Raw genomic sequence first — 25203 nt, 5'->3', positions numbered from 1 at the left:
CTAACAAGGGGGAATGGTGCCTTTTTGTTGCTAAACGGGGAGGAATATAAAATCCTAAGGGAAGAAGTATGATTTCTGAGGTACTAGAGTCACTGTTTTAGTAAAAACGGGGACAAGGAAGACCTGGACTTGAAGCAATGAGGATTACCAGTAAGTAACCGGGCTATTATCTGTCAGACCGTGTTAGCATTCAATATTTTCTTTTCTTTGTTGATTGGCATGCTGTGCTTGATAACACTGTATCTTTTCAGATGAAGGCTGCAGCTGCAAGCATCCTTCGGCAAAATGGTAAACGTACTTCAGAACTGGAGCTCCCCGAGTTAACAGCTTTTGGGCACTTTGTGTGTGGGCTCAAAGTGGACGAGATTGAGAAGATAAACCCGCAGGAATTCAGGTTGGTGCGGATATTAATCGTGATTTCTGTTTTACGGAAGAGCCCTGAAGCTTTGTTCAGCGGCAGCAAGTGGGTGATAGTTAACTGACTAATAATTAAGCAGCTACTAATTATGAGCCCAACTCATATTCAATAGCCCATTAAGAGGGACAAGTTAACTAACAGCCTGCGTTGGCCCTGAGATCCTGCTCCCAAAAGTCACGTTGCCCCCTCCTCCCTCTCCAAAAAAAGGAATTTGAGAGCTGTGACACAGCAGGGGGTCTATCTGTTCTCTTGCGCACCGGCTCCAATGACCTTCCTTGCAGATCAGCGTCACACATATATACAGCAGAGCCCAACCACTGCCTTCCAATGCAGTCATTTTCAGGTAGATCAAGCAATGAGAAAAATAATACAAACTCGCTGGGAAATGCACATTAATCCAATTTGTGAGTCAAAAAGAGCAACCTACAGGCAATGTAGCATCATCCATAAGGAGCAGTGATGTGGTGCAGAGCCTTCTGAGGAACCTCTATTACCTTTACAAATGTAAAAATGTACAGAAAGGGGAATGGAAGAGGGAATCACATCGTGATTTGGATGAAAGCCAGGCTGTTCTCATCCATGGTCAGGAATCTGGAAACCAACCAATGCTTCCGGAGCTGACTATTATCAATCATTATTGACTGGAAATTAAGCATTCTGATTGGCTGACCAGATCCCAACACCCAATTGCAAGTGCTGATATGTATTGCCACTCACTTTCTTCTGGAATGTTCTTCACCTTACTGTTATATCACAAGAGAGCTGAAGTATGGTAGTTTGATTGGCTTACCCAACTTTGTCTATCTCGGCTGATTTTCTTTCCCGTGGGACTTAAGCGCATCTAGACAACCATCTTTCACTGTCTTTTATTTAGAGTCACCTGTCAGATCAGGACTAGGACCATCAGCTCTTGGGGTAAATGTGCCCACTGAGGACACCAGTGCTGCAGTCCCCCAAGAGAAGGTAGGACAGTTTGACTGCCCTTGAGTAAGTATCAGATTTAACGCCCCACCTCACCTCCAGGACATGCATAACTCCTTACTGATAGGGCAAGGCTGCACGTCCATCACTTGTTTGCATCTTCTGCAGCCACCAGAGCATGCAGATAAGGTGATCCCAACCTGAGTGCTTCCATCACCAAAATCGGTGCTCATAGTGTTGTCTTAAGGATTTTGGGGGCCCTGGACACAAAGTATTTTGGGGGCATCTGTTTGGAACAACTTTGGATTTTATTACCTATTTTCTGCTGCTTCAAGCCACATAATTGCAAACAACATTGAATCATACAGTAAATGTTGGTATAGAGAAATAGACAAAAGTAAAAAGAGAAAAATGTCACCTTCCAAGTGGCACCCTGGAAGGTGAGGGCTCTGGGAATTGCCCACTTTGCCCATGCCTTAAAATGTCTCTGTGTGCTCGATTCCTCCACTGCAGTGGGGCACGCGGGCAGAAGGGTTGGGAGGATGGGATTGCTCCAGTTTTAGGTGAGCTTTTTGGGGTTTTCTCCTATAAAGTTTCCCTTTCTTAAGGATAAACGGTGTCGGATTTTGGAGGTACTTCTAGAAAGGGGGGGAGGTTTGATGGAGTACCTTACGATCAAGCAGCTAATTACTTTAGCAAAATTTCCTCCTGGTCATAGGGGCAGTGCTTAGAATTCCATAACACAAAAAGAAGGGAGGAGCGAGTGTAGCTTTTGATAAGTGAAATTATATTCCATCTACCATCTGTTGGATTTAAATAAAGCAGATTTTATCATGTTGTACACAGTTTTGCACTGTTGTGCACCATTTCAAGGTGGACTATTACTACACAACAAAAAGAAACACTAACTTATGTTGTTACAAATATTGCTGTCAAGGACTCTGTTCAGAAGAATTATTTACTTTCTTTGCCACCTTTAAACAAATACTAACTCCCTGAGAAAGCGACGGCAAAACACTTATCATTGAGAGCAGGGTCATAGACACTGGAAGTAGCGGTGTTGGGGGTGCTGCATCACCCCAAAGTAAACATGCTAGAGTTCAGAAAGCGAAGTTGAAGTAAAGATGTTTTTACATTTTGTTTTTGTCTTGCGATGTTTGCTGTGCTTTCAAAGAGGGGGTCACATTTCAGGCTATGTCTTTTGGAAATTTGTGTTGACTTGTTTTCTCTGACTGCAAAATTAGAGGATTTTGTAAAGTGAACTATCTGGCAATCTTGCTGGGTTAGTGAGAGTGAAAGTAAAGGCTGTAAGATGTGAGTATTTTTCAAACATGCAAAATGTAAATACCTGTATATGAACTGTAAACACATTTCAAAATTTAGCAGCAGTTAGGAAAGCAGAAATGAAGCACATATTTTTGCAAACCTGAAGTCTGTTGGAAACAAATGTTTTAATAGGAGCAAAACAAATCAAGACACTTAACTTAGTGATGTGCAAATGATAGATATATTCTGAACCCCAGTACCCACTGTTGGAGGGGGCACGTTCTGGTAGGTTGAGGCAAGGCCCTAGCCAGGCAGAACCTACCTCTCCCGTCAGGGGTGGGTGATTACACTCACTGTACAAATTGCCCTCACCGTTGCGTAGCTTTGCAAGGAGCAGTCACGCTTACCACAGGGGCAATGTGTAAAGCATTGGCACAGCATTTTACACAATAAATACACTGAACGTCACAAAAGAGACTTCACACGTTGTGTATGTAAAGAAGATTTGATTTCAGCACACACATTTGCTAACACAACATGTAAATAATGTACTTCTGGCCATAAATCACATTCAGAAATAGCACTAACAGTACTAGGTCCACACATGTTAAAACGACATCTCCAAAATGTACACTTGGAAAAAATCCTACTTTCCCTCCCAACACACTCATTTGGAGTTGAACGTTGTCAGCCTGAGACCCACCCTTATAATTATTTCAATTCAATACCACACACTTTACGGTGCACCCTGGTTCACAGCAATAGCAGTAATGTGTACACACTGATAGTTACAGCACTTTTAAATAGTCTTGTGGGCCTATGCTGCAAGGGTCAAAAACAATGTCAACCGTGATAATCTTGTGGCAAGGAAACAAGGTGTACAGCAACATGGCAGTGCGGTGCAGTTGATCACAGGAAGTCACTTCCACACACTCACTCCATACTGCTCATAGCACCACGGATATCAGAAAGGCTCAGATAACACGCATTCTCACACACTCGCTCCCAATACCCTATTGCTGTGCGCTGATATCCCGCAGGCCAGTTGTCACTGTACTCGCAGACCTCATGGGCCAAAACCTTCCTCCACCCTTCAACCAACCCCTACTGCCCGCCCCACGGGCTAGAGAGGAAGGTAACCTTTTCCCAGGTACTAGGTCGATCACAGCAGGAGTCACATTTATTGAGGGTCCCAGGGGAATGGTTGGGAAAGAAAACAGATAACAGGCTGATCAGGCAGCAGTTGACAAATGGAGGTTGGCCCCACTCGGGAAGTTCACTTAAAGGACTCTACACCGTGCATTCCAGCACAGGCCCTGTTCTGTCAAGCATTGGTGAGGGTCACGTAGGACACACACCATTCACAATAGCACCACCCAGCCAAGCTGGGCACTCCAGTACACAAATCCGTTCCTTTGCTCTCCCCTGAAAATGAGGCACAACGTCTAGTGTGTGATGACTTGAGTCGCACCAGACAATTCTGATCACTCACAAAGAGTTGCCAAATCCGTGCCTCTCTGGAATGAGGTACAATGTCTGGTGCGTGATGCCTTGAGTCGCACCAGACAATTCCGATCACACACGAAGAGTTACCAATTCCATACCTTCCTGGAATGAGGCACAAAATCTGGTGCAAAATGACTTGAGTTGCGCCAGACAATTCTGGTCCCACACAGAGGTGCAAGTTCAGCGGTGCCACATGAGAAATAATCCAGCACTGCTATAGGTACACCCCCACCTCCGAGGGTCGCAACCTGTGAATCGGGCACTTCATGCAATGAGTATGCAGTCAACGTGTTGCACAAGAGAAGTGCAGTATAATCGACAAAGCGAGACACGCAGGGTCCCGCAACCGGTGAATCCGCTCACCATGAACCAGACACTTATGAGTGTCGAGGCCCCATGATGAAGGGTCACACTCCTTGCATCCGGGCAGTACTTTTAGAGCTCTGCAACAGGCAATCTGGTTTCCAGGCACAATTCTTAGTTTCATGTTCACACCGCTGCTACCAGATGTAATCCAGCAGAAGATCTGGGCACTTAGGAGGACACCACTCTCCAGATGTCACAGGTAGAAGGTATAAGTCCCTCGCGGGAAGTCTTTGATGTCCATAGGACCTCCACCAGAGAACAGGGGGAAAACCTTCAAGCCCTTGGAGAGCACACTTCGGGGTGCCACCCAGCAGCAGGTAGTCAGGCCAGGTCAGCCACAAGTCAGGAAGGGTGCACAGTACCTTCCAAGGGCACTAATTACTCCTTATGCACAACAGATTCCTCTGCCAGCGTGCACCCCGCAGTCCAGTATTTCTGGTCCTGCGACCCTACAAGTGTATCTCTAGTTTGCTGCAGTTTGGCACCAGTAGTTATACTGTAGTGTGCATTTGAAGTTGGAGGAGGTTCAGAGGGTTCCCCTTTGAACCACAGATGTCTCCCCTAAAATTCAGTCCTGTCTGCCATGGCCATGGGGCCGTGGAATGCAGATCTTAATCTTTAGTGGGGCCATGATCTGGCGCTGAGAGGCCAAGTGTCAAAACCTCTTCCTCCAATCTATCCATCCAGGCTTTCAATAGCAGAGATCTGTTGTTCCAGTTGTGTGCCCAAGGTTTATAGCTGTCACTGGGGAATCCACAGATGTGCTCCCTCAGCCTCCACTGTGGATTAGAGTTGTCTTTAAAAGGCACAGAACAGCATTTTAGAGCATAGAAATGCCACCTTTCTCGAACTGGCATTTTTCAGTTATTATTGACAAAATCACCTTTACCATAGGAAGGGGTTCGTCAGGACAAATTCAATGATAGATAACATTATGAGGCTACTCCACTGCAGTATACTATTGCTGCTAGGAGTAATTGTAAACTTCTCCCATGTTAACCTATGGGCAGAGCAGCTCTCCTCTGTAGTGAAAACACACATGGGTATTCTTCACTCCATGGGCATACATGCCCTTGTGCACACACAAGCTTGCATTGGCAGGCTAGTCACATGTTTAAGAGCACCATAGGTGCAAATGCGCACACACAGACCTGTTATGACAGGCTGCAAATTAACAAAAACAGAGAGAGGCAGGGATAATGACTTAAACACAAAATCCTCTAACAAATACCTGTAAATGTGTTTGTGAGACACAACAACTCATTTGTGTAAAACAAGCAAAATAAATTGCAAAACATTTGGACTATCCAACTCCGCAATCATAAACTTTGCATTTAGTTTTTCATTTATTTACCACAAATTATATGATATGTAGATACAAATATCAGTCAACCCTCTCTTTTAAAAAAAAAAGTTCACACCAAAATGCAAACAACCTATTGAATGTAGCATCAATCACAAATGAATATTTAAAGCATTCCATCAAATATCTATTCACAAAAATCCATAACCTATCAAACCAATATGTTTGGGACCAAAAAAATCCAAACCTGGTTATACACATGGTTTTCAAAATATAATCCACTGATCAAGTTGCCATCTAGAAGACACATATATTTCTTTTAACGTGTCAGCTTATTTAGCAGCTAGAGCATCAACTTCTAACAATGTCTTTTTCGTATTTAGCTCCTTGGAAATGATAATGTTGACGCGTTTTGGCCTATGTATTGTATCAGCCTCATCAGGACATAGGCTGATAGAATTATATTGTACCCACGTTTCATATAATTTAACTCTCTCCGCCTGTCAGTTCTAACATCCACATATTATTGTTTGCGCACTATAGAGTCTTTAGCAGTAAAACTGCATGCTATTATGAACTTTGAAGCCATTTCAATGGAATATGAGCTGCCTGTAAATGACATTGTGCTACCACAGCCTAATTTTGTTACATGTTTGTGACAGTGTACTTCAGAATGCACCACCAGCTACATACCACACCTTCATCACTTTCCTGATGAATAGGTGTCAATTATTTGCTAAGCTTGTTCTTTGTGAAACTCTTGAATTTTTCCAATCCCTATAACTTCAGTGAAGTAACAATGATGTCAACACCCCACTCTGAAATCTGTTCCAGCTCCACTGAACAGGATTAGGCATTACAACTGTTTCTGCAATTGAATTTACTGAAGTCAATAAATCGGAGAAAAATAATAAGATTTCACCCAAATGTCACAAATGTATTTGTGTAGTTAATTAAAACCATTGCAATAAAAAAGTTTCTCTCAGTACAGTAAAAGTCATAAGATACAACAGTAGAAAATGTTGGATTCTATCATTTGTCCAATTTCCGTTAAAAGCACTCCCTGATAAACACTGCAAATCTCCAGTTAAGAACTCAGATATTTTAGAACAGGATCGGCCAAGTCTAAGATTTCACCCAAATCAAATTGCAAAAAAGTTAATAGAACATGGAACTGTTTGTACAATGCAAATATAAGTGCGGGATGATGAACTCTGATTTTTTTGAATCTGACAGATGGAAAACGGAATACAATTTAAATCCCCGAGTGTTACGTTAATGCCTGATTCTGCAGGCAATAACAGCTGTTAATACTCTGCACTCACAATTATGGGCCAAAGCCGTAAGCATGGATCTCTACAGAGACAGACAGCAATCGACAAGTGATATTGCCATATATCGTATACTGCCATCCTATCCCCAAAATGTCACGACGCTTATCGCAAAGCATAATTGATGAATTGTGGCAACGCTGGAGTAAGTGCTGTGTGCCAAGGGAGTAACAGACACCCCACAGCCTCCGCAGTGCGAGGGGTAGGGGGGTGCCCCAGCCTTCCTTGTCAGCTCGAGAATATGCGTATTGCGAGGGCCCCCTCACGATTTATTGCAGGGCCCCCCCTAGGGTTTCCTTATGCCACTCCTCTGGGCACCTGCTCAGCCCTCTCTGCTGTTAAATGGACACAGTAGCTAGCCCTTCTTGACCCCTTCCCCACCCAAACGTACAAAAATACACGATATTCTAAATTAAACCATTGTGGTTGACAGAAAGTCCTGCCCAGTGCAAACATGTACTGGCGCCCCCGACCCAACCAGAAGCAAAGGGCAGGGCTGAGGGTTCTGAGGGTGACCTGTCAAGTTGTAAAACAACATCGGCACTGGGGATAACGCAGGCATGCCCCCATGATCTCATAGAAGCAAGACATAACTAGAAGGTGTTATCACCTACCTGCAGGCAGTGAAGTTTTAGTGTCACCTTGTCTCAAAATGTCACCACCACTCAAAGCAAAATGGGTGACCTGCAACAAAGCAGGGGCAAGCGCTATGTGTGTCCGCCCGCCTGCACCGCACTGCTCCATGCCACTGCACAGATTCTGGCTCCATCCCTGAGAAGCAACGGCAAAGTGCAGCGCTGAGGGTACTGCGGAATGCCTGTCATCTGTAGAAACAGACGTGGTAGTGAAGATGGTGATGGCACGCGCCAGCACAGTGTCTAGAAGAAAAGCTCTGAGACCTGATGGAGAGGTAGATATCTGACAGGTACAACATGCTTCCTGAGCTGTCCGAGACTCCTAGGTGTTGGCAGCTAATTTAACTTTCCGATTGGCTCAAAGTCACAACTATGCATTTTTAATGAATTAAAACAAGTCCGGTACTCGAAGGCCAGGATAGCCTTTTGTGTGTGTAACCATTTGCAAAATGGAACGTCCCGACTGTTAGTCAAGTTTATTAAATAGCAACATTTTCTTTTTCCATTAATAATCCCTTTAATAGAACATACTCAATGTAAACTCTTAAACGGGTCTACGAACGCGACAATTGCATACTCCCTGCTATTGTCGGGACCCTTTCCACCACAAGTGTTAGTTACTAAGCATCTTTATGCGGAACTGAACTCTCCACAGCTTCTCAATTGATGACGGTGATCCATAGTGATAGGGAGATGTAGTGCAATAGGCCGTATATTCTCATGTAAGCCACAATCTGAAATTTGCTGTATTTCAGATGATTCCCCTCTTGAATATGCCTTAAAGATATAACTATTTTCAAAATATTCTCTGTCTTCTTTGTAATCTGATTCAAATTCAGTATATTTTCGTCTAAACAACAAATAGTTGGTCACTTATTGGACCAATTTATTTTCTGGAAATAATAGCCCAGACCACATAAATATCATTCTTTTTCACGTAAATGAAGAAGAGAACAACACTATACGAGCGAGCAACATTTTGATTTTACTTTTGTTAAAATCAGTTTGGTGAAGCACTGTGATTATTTTACCTGAATTAGCATTTGAGTAGTATCGACCTCATCTACAGAGTTTTGGCATTTTAATTAATAGTTTCTGAATTTTTATTGACAGTTACCAGAGACAGAACCTAAATTTGGTATGCCCCTATTATCATGTTAGGAGAGAGATCCTGGAGTTCATTACAGAAGCTATGAATCCTGGATGTAGTATTGGTGACAATGGGAACGTTCTTAATATATTACAAATGACATCATGGCGCTTTTTGTCTACAGTATGTCTGCTGTCTTCGTGGGCACCCTGAAACTGAGATGTCCTGAGCCACAAATAGAAGCTTTGGCCAAACTTCTTGTATCTCCTTCTGCATTTGGTCCGGTCAGCAGCTGGGGCTCTGATATCTTTACTGAAATAGGATCTCTGGCAGGTAGGATATTGTGTTTTTTTTTCCCTAGATCCAATGATGTGCATTACTACTCAAAATAAATAACTTCTTTGGTACAGATAGAAAGGACGAGCATGATAACTCGCAAACATTTTTCCAGGAGCCAAAAGTTTGGTTGGCGGTGGGACTGAGGGCCTCATTGATTCAAGCAAGCACTCAGGTTGGTGGTCACGGGAAGGGTGGGGGTCTAGAGGTGTGTAGGGGAATCTAGTGGCTGAATTGCACAATGTGAAATTTGAAAACATGGGATCAATCTCGGCTTCTCCACTTGGCCAAACTGTGTGATCCTAGGCTATTGTTTTATAATCTCTACTTTTCCTTCATTAACACATAAAAGAGGACCTCGAAATACATGACTCCAGGCTATTGTTTGATTTAGTAAACTATAATGCTGATCATGTAAAATAGCAAAACCAAAATAAAATGATGGATATTTTTCAAACACTCACCCCCAGTCACAGATCTGTGTTTTCTCTCTCTCTCTCTCTCTCTCGCTATCTCTCTCTCTCTCTTTGTTTCTCTCTCTCTCTCATATGTTACATTTTATAGTTTTACAGTTGGTACATGACAGCGGTGAATCCAAGGGCAACAATGTAATTGCAGCTATGCAAATACCACAAAATCCTTTCTTCTTGTGTCTTCATTTGTTGGTTTTTTTTTAAATACAGACACTAATCCATAAACCCTCTAAAATGTTCATCAACAAATAACCAAGTCTTCTTAATACATTTCAGTTTGCATATGTGTTGAGGATTTGTGTGTACAGTATGAAAATTGTTCTACACACTGTTCGACTGTTCGAGTGTTATAGGAGGGTTTAAGAAGCAGATTGACTAAATGTGTGTTAGTGTTGAATGCTGTCTAAAGCTGTTTTGGACACCTTTTAAGATATTGCAGCAAACAAGTCTGAGGCACCCACGGTAGCACCATAAACCTTGTGGTGTATAGAACTAGTGCTCTAATCTGGTTGAGAGGATGGAGAACTTGGGTATAGTTCCATTAAATGCAGTTCTAGAACGAGAAATGATTAAATAGGTATTTTCAGGAAATGCTCATTATTAATATTAATGATTTTTATGTGGCGGGCGTGGCCACGCCTGCGTCCACATTGGTGGGGCATCTGTGAAGCTCCAGGCGCGGCAGCCCGATAAATGTGGTTTACGGGCACTAAGCTACACTAAGTGGCACCCACCCTGCCAGTCACATTCGGTTTGGCAGCCGCAAGTACAATTCTACAAGTTTTGGGCCATGATGTGTGAAATAGGAGCTGCAATGTCATGGATGCGCAATTGGTCTAAGCTCTCCTCTGAGGCTCCGCGGTGACAGGGGACTGGGGCATGCCCGAGACTGGGCCCCCTATGCTCAGTAACAGCCATTTGCCTCCACCTACCAACACTACCCGAGGACAGTAGTGGCCAGACACATGCTGGTTACTCTGAGGCGGGGACGCGCTTGGGGTTAACAGCGGCAGCCTGGTTGCGGTGAATGACGCTGCGGAGAAGGAGGAATATCCACTACCTGATGCAGCCTCCCGCCGGGGTGCAGCCCTAGACCAGGCGACCGTGTCACCCTGGAGGTGAGCGCCTGGAACGACCGCCTCTATTGCGGTGAGCGTTACATGACTGCTGGCCCTGCCAGTGCCTGTTTCGGCATGGTGGAGTTGCTCACGCGGCTGCTGTGTCCCGGGCCGGTGGCCCCTGTTGATCCTCACTGCCAATACAGACTCTTGCACCCTCAATGGAGGCCCCTGTGCTGCACGTGTCATGGGAGCTGACCTTAGCTGCTTTAAGGTGCTGCTTGGATACACCACATACATTTCTGGAGCATGTACATTCCCCTGCTGGCAGCCAGACACATTACCAGGGCTCCTTCTGCACCCCGTTTTTATCCAAGGGGCCAGCACTCACCTACCACTTCATCTTTGTGCTGCACACTGGGGCCTGCTGATCTACACCGACCCCACTGTCCCGGAGGCCTCCGGCACCATCAATCTGGGGTAACTGTTCTCAATGGGGCTGTGATTATTGTCACAGTTTGCCTGCCTGGGTGCCCTGCACCATCGACTGTCCACCCTATACATCATATTTCCCATCTGGAGGTTAGCGCTGATGGGCCTTGGTATTACTAACCTTTGGAGCCTCTGACCGAACTCTCCTACAGGCCCCATTCGCCATCCATCATAGGGAAAGGCGACCCAGGCAGCACAAACTTCCCTTTGAGAAGGCCAAGGAATTTGGTAGGCCCAAAGCTATGTCTGACGCTGAGAAGCGCTGCTCTGACCCTGATGGCGAGGAGCAGCTTAGTGTGACCAATGCCATTGTGGCTGAGTTGCAGGCTGGGTTCCACTCTATCAGTGCTCTTTTTGATGCTTTGACAAGCTGCCTGGACCGTATTGGGGAAAAAATAGTCACAGTACTCGCCTAGATGGCGCAGAGGAACATATATCCGGTCTAGAAGTCACCTCATCCCTCACCAAACGGCTGGACAAGATGGAACGGCTCCTCAAGACCATTGTCATTAAAAAATCAAGATCTTGAAGCAAAATTACACTGGAATAATATCCGCATCATTGACATAGCAGAGTCTACCAACGTGGGGCACCCAGGTGAGTTTGTGGAGCAGCTGTTGATTGAACTTTTGAGCCCCAGAGCTTCACAGACACCTTTGTGGTGGAAACGTGTGCATCGCTCTTTGAGGCCCAAACCCCCACCTCAGGCTCCCCCTCATCCCATAATTGCACATTTGCTTAACTTCAGAGACAGGGATGTGGCGCTCCGGCTGGCTCGTGAGTGGGGCCTACTTCAATATCAAGGATCCACCACCTCCCTGAACCCCGACTTCACCATGATGGTGCAGGAGGCACGCCATAAATTCAAGGACATCAAGGAACTGCTCTGCAAAAAAGGGCTGAAATATGGCATGCTGTGTCCCACCAGGGTGCGCATAGATGTCAAAGGGAAAGCTCAGATTTTGACACTCCAGAGGAGGCACTTCCCTTCTGTAAAACGCTCAACTCTGGTGGTGCCGCCTCCCTGCAGTCTGTCCTGGACCACGCCTCAACCGATTTGCGGTCCTCGGCAGTGAACTCTTCCCTAACAACTGAACCTATGCGTTTGAGATTCATGAACTGACATCTCTGTGAACACTCCTGGGTGGCATTTTGATCTCCCCTTCTTGGCACTATTCCTGGCAAGATAGACCACAACTCGCCTGTAACCAATTACTTTTAAGCATTACTTGTTTCTTTCAGATGGGCCCTGCAGACCGTGGCATTACCCACCCTCATTGTGTATACCATGTTATGATGTATTTTGCGATGTATGTTTCCTGGTTGGTTTCTAGGGGATTCACTGAGCAGTTGGATGCTCCGTGTGGGTGGAGGGTGTCTTGGGTTGCTTTTTGTGGGGATGTTAGTTCTTCCTTTTCTTTCTCTTTTTACCATTACCTGGGGGGGGGCACACATGCGCAACCATTCTTATCATACAGATAACACACTTCCCACCATGTCTAAGACAATTGAGGAGCAGGACACATCAGCTTAGATCACATACCTAAAATGAAACATTCGGTGTTTAAGCAACCCCCGGAAGGGCAAGCAGGTTCTGGCCTACCTCAATAGGCATGGGCCACAGATTGTCTTCCTACAAGAGCTGTATCTTCCCCCGCACGACTCCCCAACCTTTGCAAAAACGTGGGGGCAACATCGGTACTTCTCAAGCTGCAGCACCTACTCTATGGGAGAGTGCACACTCATTCACAAAAATGTCCCCTTCAGTCTCACTGCTAATTTCTCTGGCAAGGATGGCTGTTATGCAGTATTGTCCGGTCATCTAACTGATCATAGCATACTTCTTGCAAACGTATATACACCTAACGTTGATGACCCAGACTTTTTTTTCCAGCTCTCCTCAGTCATGGGTCGTTTAAAGTCAGTACCATTTTTTTAGGGGGGGAATCTAAACATGGGGCAGAACCCAATACTTGACTGCACAGGGACCCACACAATTAGTAAACCACATGCCACTAAAGTGTTCAAAGACATTGGTGACACCTTCTCCCTGAATGATGTTTGGCAATACTTACACTCCTCTACACCCACATATACATTTTATTCCACACCACATGCAGTATGGATGCACTCCCCTGGTTGGGAAGCATTCAACATGTGACCCATACACTCTCGGACCACTCCACGATATAGCTCAATCTTGATATGCAAATTAGTAGAGGGCTGGAGATGAAATGGTGCTTTCCGGGCACCACTCTCTTTGATGAAGTGTATTGTACAGAACTCCGTGTTTCCATAATAGAATCCTTTGACTTAAACTCCGGCTCAGTGGCCCATCAGGCCACCCTATGGAAAGCCTAAAAGGCCTACATCCGGAGTGTTTGCATTTCGAAGCATGCAGGTGTCTTTCGGGATATCCGTAACACCATCAAATGCATCGAGACTGAACTTAAAGACATTGACAGATCTGACATGCTGCAGTTTGGTGGTGCTAATCTACATCATAGCCCCACATTGATAGGTGAAGTTCACTCCCTAGCCGAACAAGAGATTGCCTATCTGGGCAAAAATGGCTGTGCCTGGCGATATAGAGAGGATGAGTGTCCAGGGCACACATTGGCCGATCTCTTTCACCCCAACCATGGTCCTGTCTAGATATCTGAACTCCAGCTTGAAGATGGCAGACATATCCCTATTACTGCCAACATCACTGACGCTGTTCTACATTATTATGAACAATTGTTCTCTAACAAACTTAAGAGCTGCCTACCTTGAGGAGGTTGAGACGGTTTGGATCACAGACGTTCAGCGTCAAATTCTAAGCAAACCTATCTCCACAAAGGAAACAGCACAGGCAATTGATGCCCTGGATGGCAACATGGCCCCCCCTGGCCTCGATGGTCTCATGGATATTGTCTATAAGACATACCAATCCATTCTTACTCCACACCTACTTGAGATGTATACTGAGGCCCTCGAAGAAGGTGAGTTGCCGCCCTCATTGCTTGAGGCTGTGATCACGCTTTTGCTGAAACCTGACAAAGACCCTCGTCTCTGCTACTCCTACCGCCCCTTTCCTTACTTAATATTGATAATAAAAGTTTGGCCAAACCAATATCTACAAAGTTAGCATTATTAATTGATCAGATCATCTCCACAGTTAAGACTGGGTTTGTTCCACACAGGTCTATAACCCTCAACCTCCGTACTGTGTTTGCGGTTCTTAACCAGGTCTTGCCAGAAATACTTGTCGCTCTTCTCAATGTCGAAAAGGCTTTTGACTCTTTGGAGTGGCCTTTTCTCCAGATGACACTGTGGGCGATCAGGCTTCCCAGGGGTTTCATTGCACTGATTATGCTCCTGTACTCACACCCCGTTGCTCATATTTGGGTCAATGGCTTTCTTATGGACCAGTTCACAATTGCTTAGAGCATTCGTCAGGGATGCCCCCTGACACCATTACTTTTTATTATTGCCGTGGAACCCCAGGTACGCCATTTGTAGGAAAAACATGTGCACCTCTGGCTCTGTTTTTGGCATGGCCCTCTATTCATTTCAATGTACGCGGACAACATACTGCTTCTCCTGTCAGCCTGCTCAGAATCGTACCCCAGAAATCATCTGCTTTGGGGAATTTTTCAGGTTACACATCAAATGGGCAAAATCAGAGCTTATTCCATTAACTGACATAACTCCGGTGGTGACATGCGACCATCCTCTGCAATGATGCGGAGATTCCACTAAATACCTTGGTGTTATACTCCACAGGGATAAAGAATAGGTAATCCATTTAAATTACGGGTCCACCATTGAAAAGCTCTCAGTCCAGGTTGCGTGGTGGATACAGCTTCTACTCTCTATGGCGGGACAGATAGCCAATATTAAGATTGTTGTCTTACCCTGCTTCCTTTACCTTTTTCTCAATATCCCCACACCCTTGACTAACTCATTCTGGCTCGGGCCTGCTGTTCTGGCTAATTTGGGCTGGCCACAGGCCCCGTATTCAGTGGGAAACTCTTGTTTTGCCCTATGAAAGAGGCAGCTTTGGTGTGCCTGATTTGCAAATTTACTATCTAGTGGCACAAGGCCAGTTTGCCTTCCATTGGTTTCACCCAGACGCTAGACTACCCTGCTCCACTCCAGAGAAAGATCAAGCAGATGAAATTCCATTTTCATCCATCCCACTAAGTGGCATCAAACTTGATCCCACTGACATCCAAATATTGTCCACCACCTGCTGGGCATGGAGAAAACTCAATCAGCTTCTGGGGATGGCCCCTCTATACTCTACCTTGCTCCCAGTGGCTAATAACCCCTGGATCCCACCTACCCAGGAATGAGTTGTGAAGCGCACTTTAATAAAATTTGACTTACATATGATAGGAGATATTTTCCCTAACGGGAATGCCTTTTCACATACTGAAGACACTAGATGCGCCTCGGCTACACAGATGGACCTTTTCCTCTGATGTCGCCTTCTCACCGCCCTTCGTGCTGATGTCCCCTCATATCCCATAGCTCCTGATGACTTTCCCCCTCTGACTTTATTAATCTCAACTTCTGAGGGGGGACTGCTGATTTCTAGAATATACAAAGCTTGCATGGCTCTGAAGTTCGTTCACAAGGGGAGAATAAGGGAACAATGGGGTACTAACTGATAAAAAAGTAGTATTACTGCTGCGCTCAAATTAAACTAGTATCTCCCAATCATCAACACAAATTGCTTCAATTGAAGTTCCTGCTTAGGGCATATGTTACCCCTGGTGCAATTGCTTAAATAGACCCTACCAGATCCTCCAACTGTCCCAAGTGTGGCACACCTAACTCAGGTTTTTTTCCACCTTTCTTGGACTTGGGTGAGGTATTTGAGCTCCTTTGCCTAATTACAAATGCCAACCTCAGTCCAAACCCTCTTATAGCCCTATTGGTCCACGTGGCAGATATCCCTAGATCTATTTGCAGATACACAGCAATTGCACTGTTGCCGGCTAAACGGGCAATAGTTTTGCACTGGGGCAGTGGGATATGGCCAACTATTAAGGCATGGATCAATAGTTTGATCTATTGTGACCCCATTGGTAAAGTGTATGCCGCGCTACAGCCCCCTACCTCATGACTAAAACATGTCTGGCAACCTCTCAGGGACTACCTGTTAACAATAGACACTGACTCACAACACCAGCCTCCCCTGCACACCATTGCGACTCAATGTTCATAAAGCAATGTACCCGTACAGGCTCCATCTCTCAAAACTGTTACATTTTCTGCACTACCTCCGCTTTCCAGTGTATGGATTTGATCGCTGTACCTGCTAGCATTGTTAACGTTTTTCTCTCCCCCAGGTCTACAAACATATTGTCGTACTGTAAAACCCTAAATTGGGTGCTGTGTGTTTTCGTCCCCTCCTACTTAAGAAAAACATAAAGATTAAAAAAATATTTTTATGCAGCGCTTCATGCTGCAGTTTTGACATTTCTTAGTCTTCTAAATAATCGGTTTTACTGTTACTTAGTTCATTGTTTCTTAATCTATCCGTCTTGGAAATATAAAAATGTGAGTTGTCAAGTTGGGATTCATCCAATGATATAGAAATAACATGGGACTGCAATCCTGCATGTGTGATTTCAGTGCAGTAGGTAACAAACTGCAAATATACGTTGACAATACTGAGAACAGATGCACATATGAAAGGAGGGAAAGCTGGAGTCAAAGGCTCTGGTTACAAGTTTAGAGCTAAATTCCAGTCCCTGTGCAAACAGGTGACTGACTGCACAGGAATTAGCATTATAATAATTATCACATCCTTACAGTTTTCTACTGGTAGATTTTGGCAGGTTACACCTGTAAGAACATATAGGGAGAAAAAGGCGAAACCTGCATAATCCTGTGTGTTAAATTTCGATTCTGCATTATGCCTCATTCCTAACTGATAGCTTGGGATGGGAGGTATCTACCCAAAAAAGGCAACGTTGTACGAAATATATGTTCTTAAATTACAAATGTATACTACACCTCATGTGTATGACTTTACCTTAAGATATATTGAAAAACTTGGAAAAGAATTAGTTTTCTTTCTGTCATAATGCATAACCGAGAAAATCACAGGCTCAGAGCAGACCAGAGCCTGTACTTACAGCAGGTTAAGGCCAGAATATGTATTCCCTTAAATGGATACAAATTTCAAGTAAAGTGTAGTACAGCTTTTAACAGCGGATTTTCCTATATGATGCTAGCAGATAGTCGGAGGTGGCAAGCTGGCCTATATTTTCAGTGTAAAAATGTGATATTGTGGTTGGGAAGAACAGCTAGAAAATGTATGGGGTCGGTTTTTAAGTATTGTCAATGATCGCTGATCCTTTGGTCCACTCACCTCAAATGGATAAAACAGCAATGAAAAAGTGATATATTACCTAAAAGGATGAGTTTGGAAATTGATGTACATGAGGAGAGGTAGAATTGGGTGCGAAAGCCACACTTGCATTTACATCTGTTTATTAGAACGGACTGCGTCACCTCAAAATCTTATTTTTCTGAATTTGCAGTTGGTCTTCAGGACATTGACTTGTCTTCGTTGGTTCCTGATCAGATTCAAGGATTGACCTTGGATGCAATTTCCCTTATTCCAGCAACGAAATTAGCAGTGAGTAGATACATATATGTACTGATGGAAACATACATTGTAATTGACAGCAACATAGCACGTCTTGTTTGTCGTGATGGAGTGAGCTAACATCGTGTTTGTTGTGAAGGAGTGAACTAACGTGGGACCTAATGTGCTTATAAGTCCGCTCATGGAGCCTATTAAGTCCGGGAACTTTGATACACCTCATCCAGAAGTATAACTGCCTCTCTGTTGTGCACCTAGAGGGTGGCTCATTTGTAGCTTTAGGCCACGAGGCTCAGCCAGCATCAGGACGGCATGTTTCTGCAATACAGGGTCAGACTGGGACAGAAAGAGGCATGGGCACCAAAAAAAAGTGTCCCCCATTATCAAATCAGATAGGAAAGTGGCCCACATTTGCACATTGGGGCAGTTCTGAACTTGTAAAGACAGGCCTCATTTACAAAGGCTTTGTGCCACCGTTGCATCATTTTGTTTATGCAGTTGTGGTGCTAAGCTTTGCTTTACGCTGCTCCGGCTCCGGATTTACAAATTGACACACAGGGCCCAATGCGTCAGTTTGTAAAGCCTTGCTTCACATTATACCTCTGCCAGGTATAATGTATGCAAGGTAAGTGTTCCCGAGCAAAGAGCCATGCAGAACTGACGCAGTGAAGTTTAAAACATTTTACTGCATCGTTCTGCGACTTCACTGCATCAAAATTTTAATGCCTGCTCAGAGCAGGCATTAAAATGGTGCAGAGCTTTTCTCAATGGGAGCCTTCCTCGCATTGCTGGAATAGGGTCATTTTATTAACGCTAGTCCAGCAATGCGTGGATTTGGTGCATCTGTGAAAACGTGCGCCATAGATCTCTGTATTGTAAATACAGAGCATTCATGGCATCATAAGGGGCCGTAGGGCAACGCAAGAATTTTGATGCATCCGAGCCAATGCGTCAGATTCTTATAAATGATGCCCATGCTATGTATGTGTTTTGCAGGGTATGGGAGACTGTATGCATTTGAGTTAACTACAAGCAATCTTTGTAATAATATCATCGAAATCAACAGTAAAAATGGGCTCACCAGACCATAAAACAGGCCCACAAACAGCCATAAGCCAGATCACACACTGACCTGTCTGACCAGCCCTTTCAGCCGCTCCATCCCTGCTGCAATATCAAACATTTATCTTGAAATGTCAGCAGCTAACACTCCGATGCCACAAAGAAGCAAATATCCTAATGAACTTGTGGCCTCTTTGCCACCAGTAAACCTTACTATTTATAGACCATACAAGTCAGAGGGATCTCCTGTGGAAAGCTTTCCTTTATCGATTTCCACTGGAAAATTGTGAGGCCGTTGCCAAAGCAAAAGGTAATCAATAACCATTGATCAATGCTGTAATACACCTTTAAACAATGCATGCCCTTTTAAAAATATTGTTTCAGGGCAAATGCAATGAAACACAATAGAACCGGTATCAAGTTAGAACATAAGTTGAAAAAACTTCATTCTGGATTTGTGAACATTCTGTTTTAAGTCTTAAACAAGAGTGTCACTATCTTGGTAATGAAATTCTGGAGTTCCTCAAAAGCAACTAAATGCACCATACAAAAATAATTCAGGTACATTTTCTTACACTTTATAGTTTGAGTTATATTTCTGCCTTAAAGAAATATACAGTATATGTAAGATTAAACAAGGTTGAAGATTCAGTGTAAAATACATAAACTCGCTTCCCATTCACACTCAATTCAACTGCTCAACCACACTTTCAAGGCACTACATAATACTGGCCCACACGTCCACAATTGCACCTCCTTTCTCAAACTTTCCAGACATCTTTACTCGTTCGGGCTACTACGTGCAAAAATCTCATGCATAATGAAAACCAGATCCAGTGGTCAAGCCTTCTCATACATCACTTCTAAGGCATGGAATGACCTGCTGCTACACATAAGAGCCACACAAAAAGATGAAGACCTGGCTTTTTGAGGAGTCCAACTAGGCCCTATGTGTGGCTCGACCTACACCTGCTCAGTGCTAGGATAAACTCCGGAATGATAGTGGACCCTACAAATCTGAAAAGTATAACATAACATACACTGCCAGGAGGATAGTCTATCCACCATGCATCGTCATCTGAGGTTCACAATTAACTACCCCATGCTGCGAGTTACGTTTCGGCACTTTCATATTGCACACAGCAGATAAAAATTCATGAACATTAATTTAATAACAGAATAGAGCACAGGGTCCACTTCTATTTCAAAGCCTATTCATAAACTAATCAATGAGATATGTATTGTGCTATCTCTTTAACATTTTAAGATACAAATTACCACTGAAGTGTTCCATGATTCTTTTCTTCACAATGCACAAATGCTGTCTACGTATCTTAGAGAACAGGGACATACCAAGATGTAAATAACAAGCTGAGACCTACAAGTAAGGATATGTTTAATCTTTGTGTTTTTCACCCATAGATCTCAGATTTCTTAACAGGCTGACTGGTCTTACAGGCTTTACATTTACCACATGGGTAAAAGTCTTGTAAGCTGTGTTCTTGAATCCCTTTCCTGAGTGTTAAGGAATCCCTAAGGGTCCTAGGTCTACAAAAGGTAATGAGAGGTCTATCTCCTATATCCTTACCAATAACGGAATCACTTCTAAGGATAGTCCAAAATTTTGTCAATGTATTTCTAATATCCTTAGAGTTGCCACTATAAGTCATTATAACCCTTTAGGCCTGTTCTTCCTGCTTGATAGTTTTATTCTCAAACAGGATAGTTTCTCTCTTGTCCTGAGACACCCTCTATATCTCTATATGGTTTTGTTGAGAACCCATAAAGGGTATCACTGTTCCTTGAAACAAGGCACTATGATATTTTGTTCCACCAAAAAGGATTCTTCTGTACTGCAGTTTCTTTTGGCCTTAAGGAGTTCCCCATAGGGAATACTCTACTTTAGATTCTCAGGATGCCCACTTTGAGCATGAAGAAGGCTGTTGCCAGCTCTGGGTTTTCTATGTAAATGAGTCTTTATCACAACCTCTGTTACCTCAACAACCACATCCAGAAATTAAATTCTCTTTTTACTGATGGTCTGAGAAAAAAGACCAATTAAGGGAATTGCTATTAATTGCTACATACAAACTCACTCGCTTTCTTCTGACGCATTCCAGATAATGAAAAGGTTGTCGATGTATCTGAGCCATAATACCACCTGTTCTAAGTCTTTGGTAATGGCCCCATCATTGAAGACCTGTTTCTCCCACCAGCCTAGGAACAAGTTCTCAAAGCTGATGGTGAAACAAGTCTCAATCACATTCCTGCTAATCTGTCTATACAGAGTGCCATTAAAGAGAAAAATATTATTAGTCAAATAATATCTCTTCATCATAAGAGTGTGGTCAAAAAACCTAATCGATCTTGCTCCCAAAAAACTTTCGCAGGCAGAGACCTCTGTCTTATGGTCAATGATGGCATATAAAGAGCTCGCAACAAGTGTAATCAGACAAAAAAACTGCTTCCCACAGTATGTCAGTAGTGTTGCCTAAGAAATCCTTAACATCTCTCAACTATGAGGGGAGTCTTACCACAAACTCTCTCAGTACCCCATCCACATACTTGGATACATTCTCTGCAACGCTTTCCCTAGAGGATACTATGGGTCTTTCTAGTGGATTTGTTGAATCTTTGTGTATTTTTTGGCAGTCAATAAATGTCAATGGGGTGTTTAGGGAATTCTCTTTTTAGAAGACAGCATTCTTCCCAGCACAATAAACCCTTGTCCTGCCAGCTTGTAAATTTATACCACAGTGATGTAATACTCTCAGCATATACGTTGTTATCTACCACTTCATAGAATTGTTTGTCATTCAATTGTCTCATTGCTTCTTGAATGTTAATTCTTCTATTCAATACAACTACATTACCTCCCTTATCAGAAGGACGAATGATAATATTCTCATCATTAGTGAGAGAGTTCAGAATATCAAACTGATTAGGAGTAAAATTAATGTAATTCTTCAATCTAGTACTTCTCCTTATTCTTTTCAGATCCTTGATCACCACCTCATAGAACATATCTATATTGTCATGTGGCATTTGAGGCAAAAAAGAAGATGGGTGTTTCAATTTACTCAGCAGGGAATCATCATAAATGACTCCCAAATGTGACAAAGCTATTTCTGTCTCCTCTCTAGATCCTTCCATATCTGTTTTTAACTCATGTAAAGTAAATATATATAGAGATGTATTCACTAAAGAAAACAATGGTTAAAGCTTTAATTTGCAATTTATCTACCACAGTCAAATTATTATAAGTAGCGGACTTCGTTACACACTCTTTTCAGCTTGCTAACCAGACAACACTAACTATAACTCGCCACTTCACCATGCACAGTGTTCTAAAAAAAATATATACTCCACTGGCAACACTGAACTGTATGAGACTCTCCACCACTCTACTCCATGACACTACACTCAGGAACACTGAAATATACAACACTGAACTCCACTCTATGCCACAACACTCTACAACACTCTGCTACACTCTGTGCCACTCTTCAACACTCTTCTTGATGACACTCTACTCCACCACACTCCATTCCATGACACCTCACTGTACAACACTCAGCTTTACTGTTTGACATACCACTACACTGTGCAACACGCTGCTCCACTCTACAATACTCCACTCCATGAAATGACACACCATGCCACTCCACGGTATAACACTTTACTCCACTGTTTGCTATGTCACTCCACTCAACTTCACTCTATTCCACTCTACTATACTCTGCTCTCCAACACTAGACTCTACGACACTCTCCTTCACTGTATTGTACTCCACTCCACTTTACAACACTCCAGTCAATGACATTTCACACTGCGATTTGAAACACATTTTTGGTGTAAAATAAAAACCTTTAACATGCAATGAAAAATACTAAGGTTAAGGATAATCTATACTAAAGAATAAGTCATGCATTATTTCTATACAAACCCAACTTAAAATACGCAAACATTAAAAATTGTACAGTTATAAATATAACTTCAATTTATAATGTATGCTCCACCCTCAATTGACTATAAGTAGCACAGCACAGAACATAGTCTTGTCAACTCACTCGCCACACTACATTTTCCGTGCACTGTTTATACTCTTGCATACTACATCACTTATAGCATGTGAAATCATAGCATCCATAATTACACATAACTTCTCAAATGACATTGTCACAATTTATACATGGTAGAGTGGTGAGCTGAAAAGAGTGAGTAACGAGGTCCACTAATTATAATAATGTGAAGGTGGTGGATAAATTGTAATTGGAAGTTATAACTATAACTTTAGGATTTTTAAAGTTTGTGTAGGTTAAACTTGTTTTGTATAGGGGAAATAAGTTTTCCTAACTATAACTAAGGTTTACCTTTGTTTTTTTCATTGAATTTGAATGGCTTTTTCTTTATTTTTAATAAAATTGCAGAGCCCATTGTCACTAGTGGAGAGTTGTTATGTGAAGTACCTTACAGTATAGTGAAGGAGAGTGTTATTAAGTCTATTGTCATACCCTGGAGTATTGTAGATTAGACTCGAGTGAAAAACAGTACAGTGTAGCAGGCTATCGTATAGTGTAGTAAAGTGTCACATAGTATAGTGGCATGGTGTCTCATAAAGTGGAGTCAAGTATCGTAGACTGGAGCCGCGAGGTATACAGTGGAATGGCGTATTTAACAGTAGTGTAGGATGACATAGACTGTCATAGAGTGGACTACAGTGTTTTAGAGCAGATAGGGTGAATTGAAATAGCGTCCAATGAACTAGCAAAGAATAGATTAGCATAGAGTGAAGTGGTGTACACTGGAGTGGTGTACGGTTGAGTAGCGTATAGTGGTGTGGTGTACAGTAGAGTGGCATTGACTGGAGTAGTGTATAGTGGAGTAGGGTACAGGGCCTTGTCATACAGTGAAGTGGTCTAGACTGGAGTGGCAAATACTTGAATGGGGTACAATGTAATAATGTACAGTGGAGTGTCATCCAATGAAATAACGTAGAATGGAGTGAGGTAGAGTGGAGTGGCATACACTGGAGTAGTGTAGAGTGGAGTAGCATAAAGTGGAGTGGCATACAGTGGAGTGGCATGCAGTGGAATATCATAGAGTAATTTGGCATACAGTGAAATGGCATAGAGTAGAGTAGCTTATACTGGAGTACCGCATAGCGGAGTACCATACATTGAAGAGGCATAGAGAGGAGTTGTGCACAGTGAATAGCACAGAGCAGACTGGCATAGAGTGGAGTTGTCTACAGTGCAGTAGCATGGAGTGGAGTTACCTAGTGTAGAGTGTTGTACAGTGGAGTGGCATAGATTATAATAGTGTAGAGTGGAGTAGTGTAGAGTGAAGTGGTGTAGACTGGAATGGCATGCAGTAGCATGAGGTAGTGTGTAATAGCATACAGTAGAGTGGCATACATTGGAGTCGGGTCCAATGGGATAGCTTAGAACGAAACGGTGTAGAGTGGAGTGCCATACACTAGAGTGGCATACAGTGGAGTGGAATACAGTGGAATTGCATATAGTGGAGTGTTGTAGAGTGGAAAACCATACAGTGGAATTGAGTTGAGTAGAGTGGAGTGGCGTACAGTAGAAAGGTGTAGATTGGAATAGCTTTTAGTTGAGTAGCGCCCAGTGCAGTGGCCACAGTGGCTTGGCATATGGATGGATGTGAAAATTAGCAGCAATATACATTATGGGGTGCAGATTAACGCAAAGCAGCGAATTGTACTGTCTTGCATTTCTCCATATTTACCAATCAAAACAGGGCCACGCATGGTTGCCTTGCGTTCCTTTGTAAATCTGACTTAAGAATTGCATTGCCCATGCAAAACCATTAATGACAATAGGGTACTGCAATCCAATAAAACATCTATGCCTCAGTTATATGTTGGGCCAAAGTATACCATGATAACTTTGCAGTATACCCTGGTACATAGCAATGACAAGCCAATATATAATTGGTTAATGACTGTGTTTTGAGAATGAAAAGGCAGCCATATTGTTTTTATTACACTTTGGCTGTGTTCAGTGTTAGGGCTTTAGATATAGGTAAGTAGTAGGTCTTTATTAAAGTAGTAATTGGTAGGGAAATGTATATATTTTTTGTGTATGTATTTAAATATCTTTACGCCCATGTACCGAGGTGGTTTGAAATTCTGCGCAAGTACTGCGGTGACAGATGTCATTACATTTAATGCCTTATAATTTAAAAATCACATACCGTACTTAACTGCAGTATTCAGACAGCATCATCTCTGCACCACAGTGTATAATCCTACCAAATGTCATGTAATTCCATTCAGCCGTTCTTCCGATACGTGAAATAAAATAGTCTATG

General features: G+C 43.1%; 1 protein-coding gene across 1 annotated transcript in view; it reads left to right on the top strand.

The window, feature by feature from the left end:
* The window catches only part of STRC (stereocilin), a 293114-nt gene that overhangs the window by 235871 nt on the left and 32040 nt on the right, over window positions 1-25203 (top strand). Inside the window, exons 23-25 of the mRNA XM_069221443.1 lie at window positions 252-394; window positions 9021-9169; window positions 17738-17835. Coding sequence (XP_069077544.1) covers window positions 252-394; window positions 9021-9169; window positions 17738-17835 — 390 coding nt within the window. The remainder of the gene's footprint in view (window positions 1-251; window positions 395-9020; window positions 9170-17737; window positions 17836-25203) is intronic.

This window comes from Pleurodeles waltl, chromosome 3_1 (assembly GCF_031143425.1).
Source record: "Pleurodeles waltl isolate 20211129_DDA chromosome 3_1, aPleWal1.hap1.20221129, whole genome shotgun sequence".
Taxonomy (NCBI): Eukaryota; Metazoa; Chordata; class Amphibia; order Caudata; family Salamandridae; genus Pleurodeles; species Pleurodeles waltl.
This window is presented reverse-complemented; position numbering and strand designations above follow the sequence as displayed.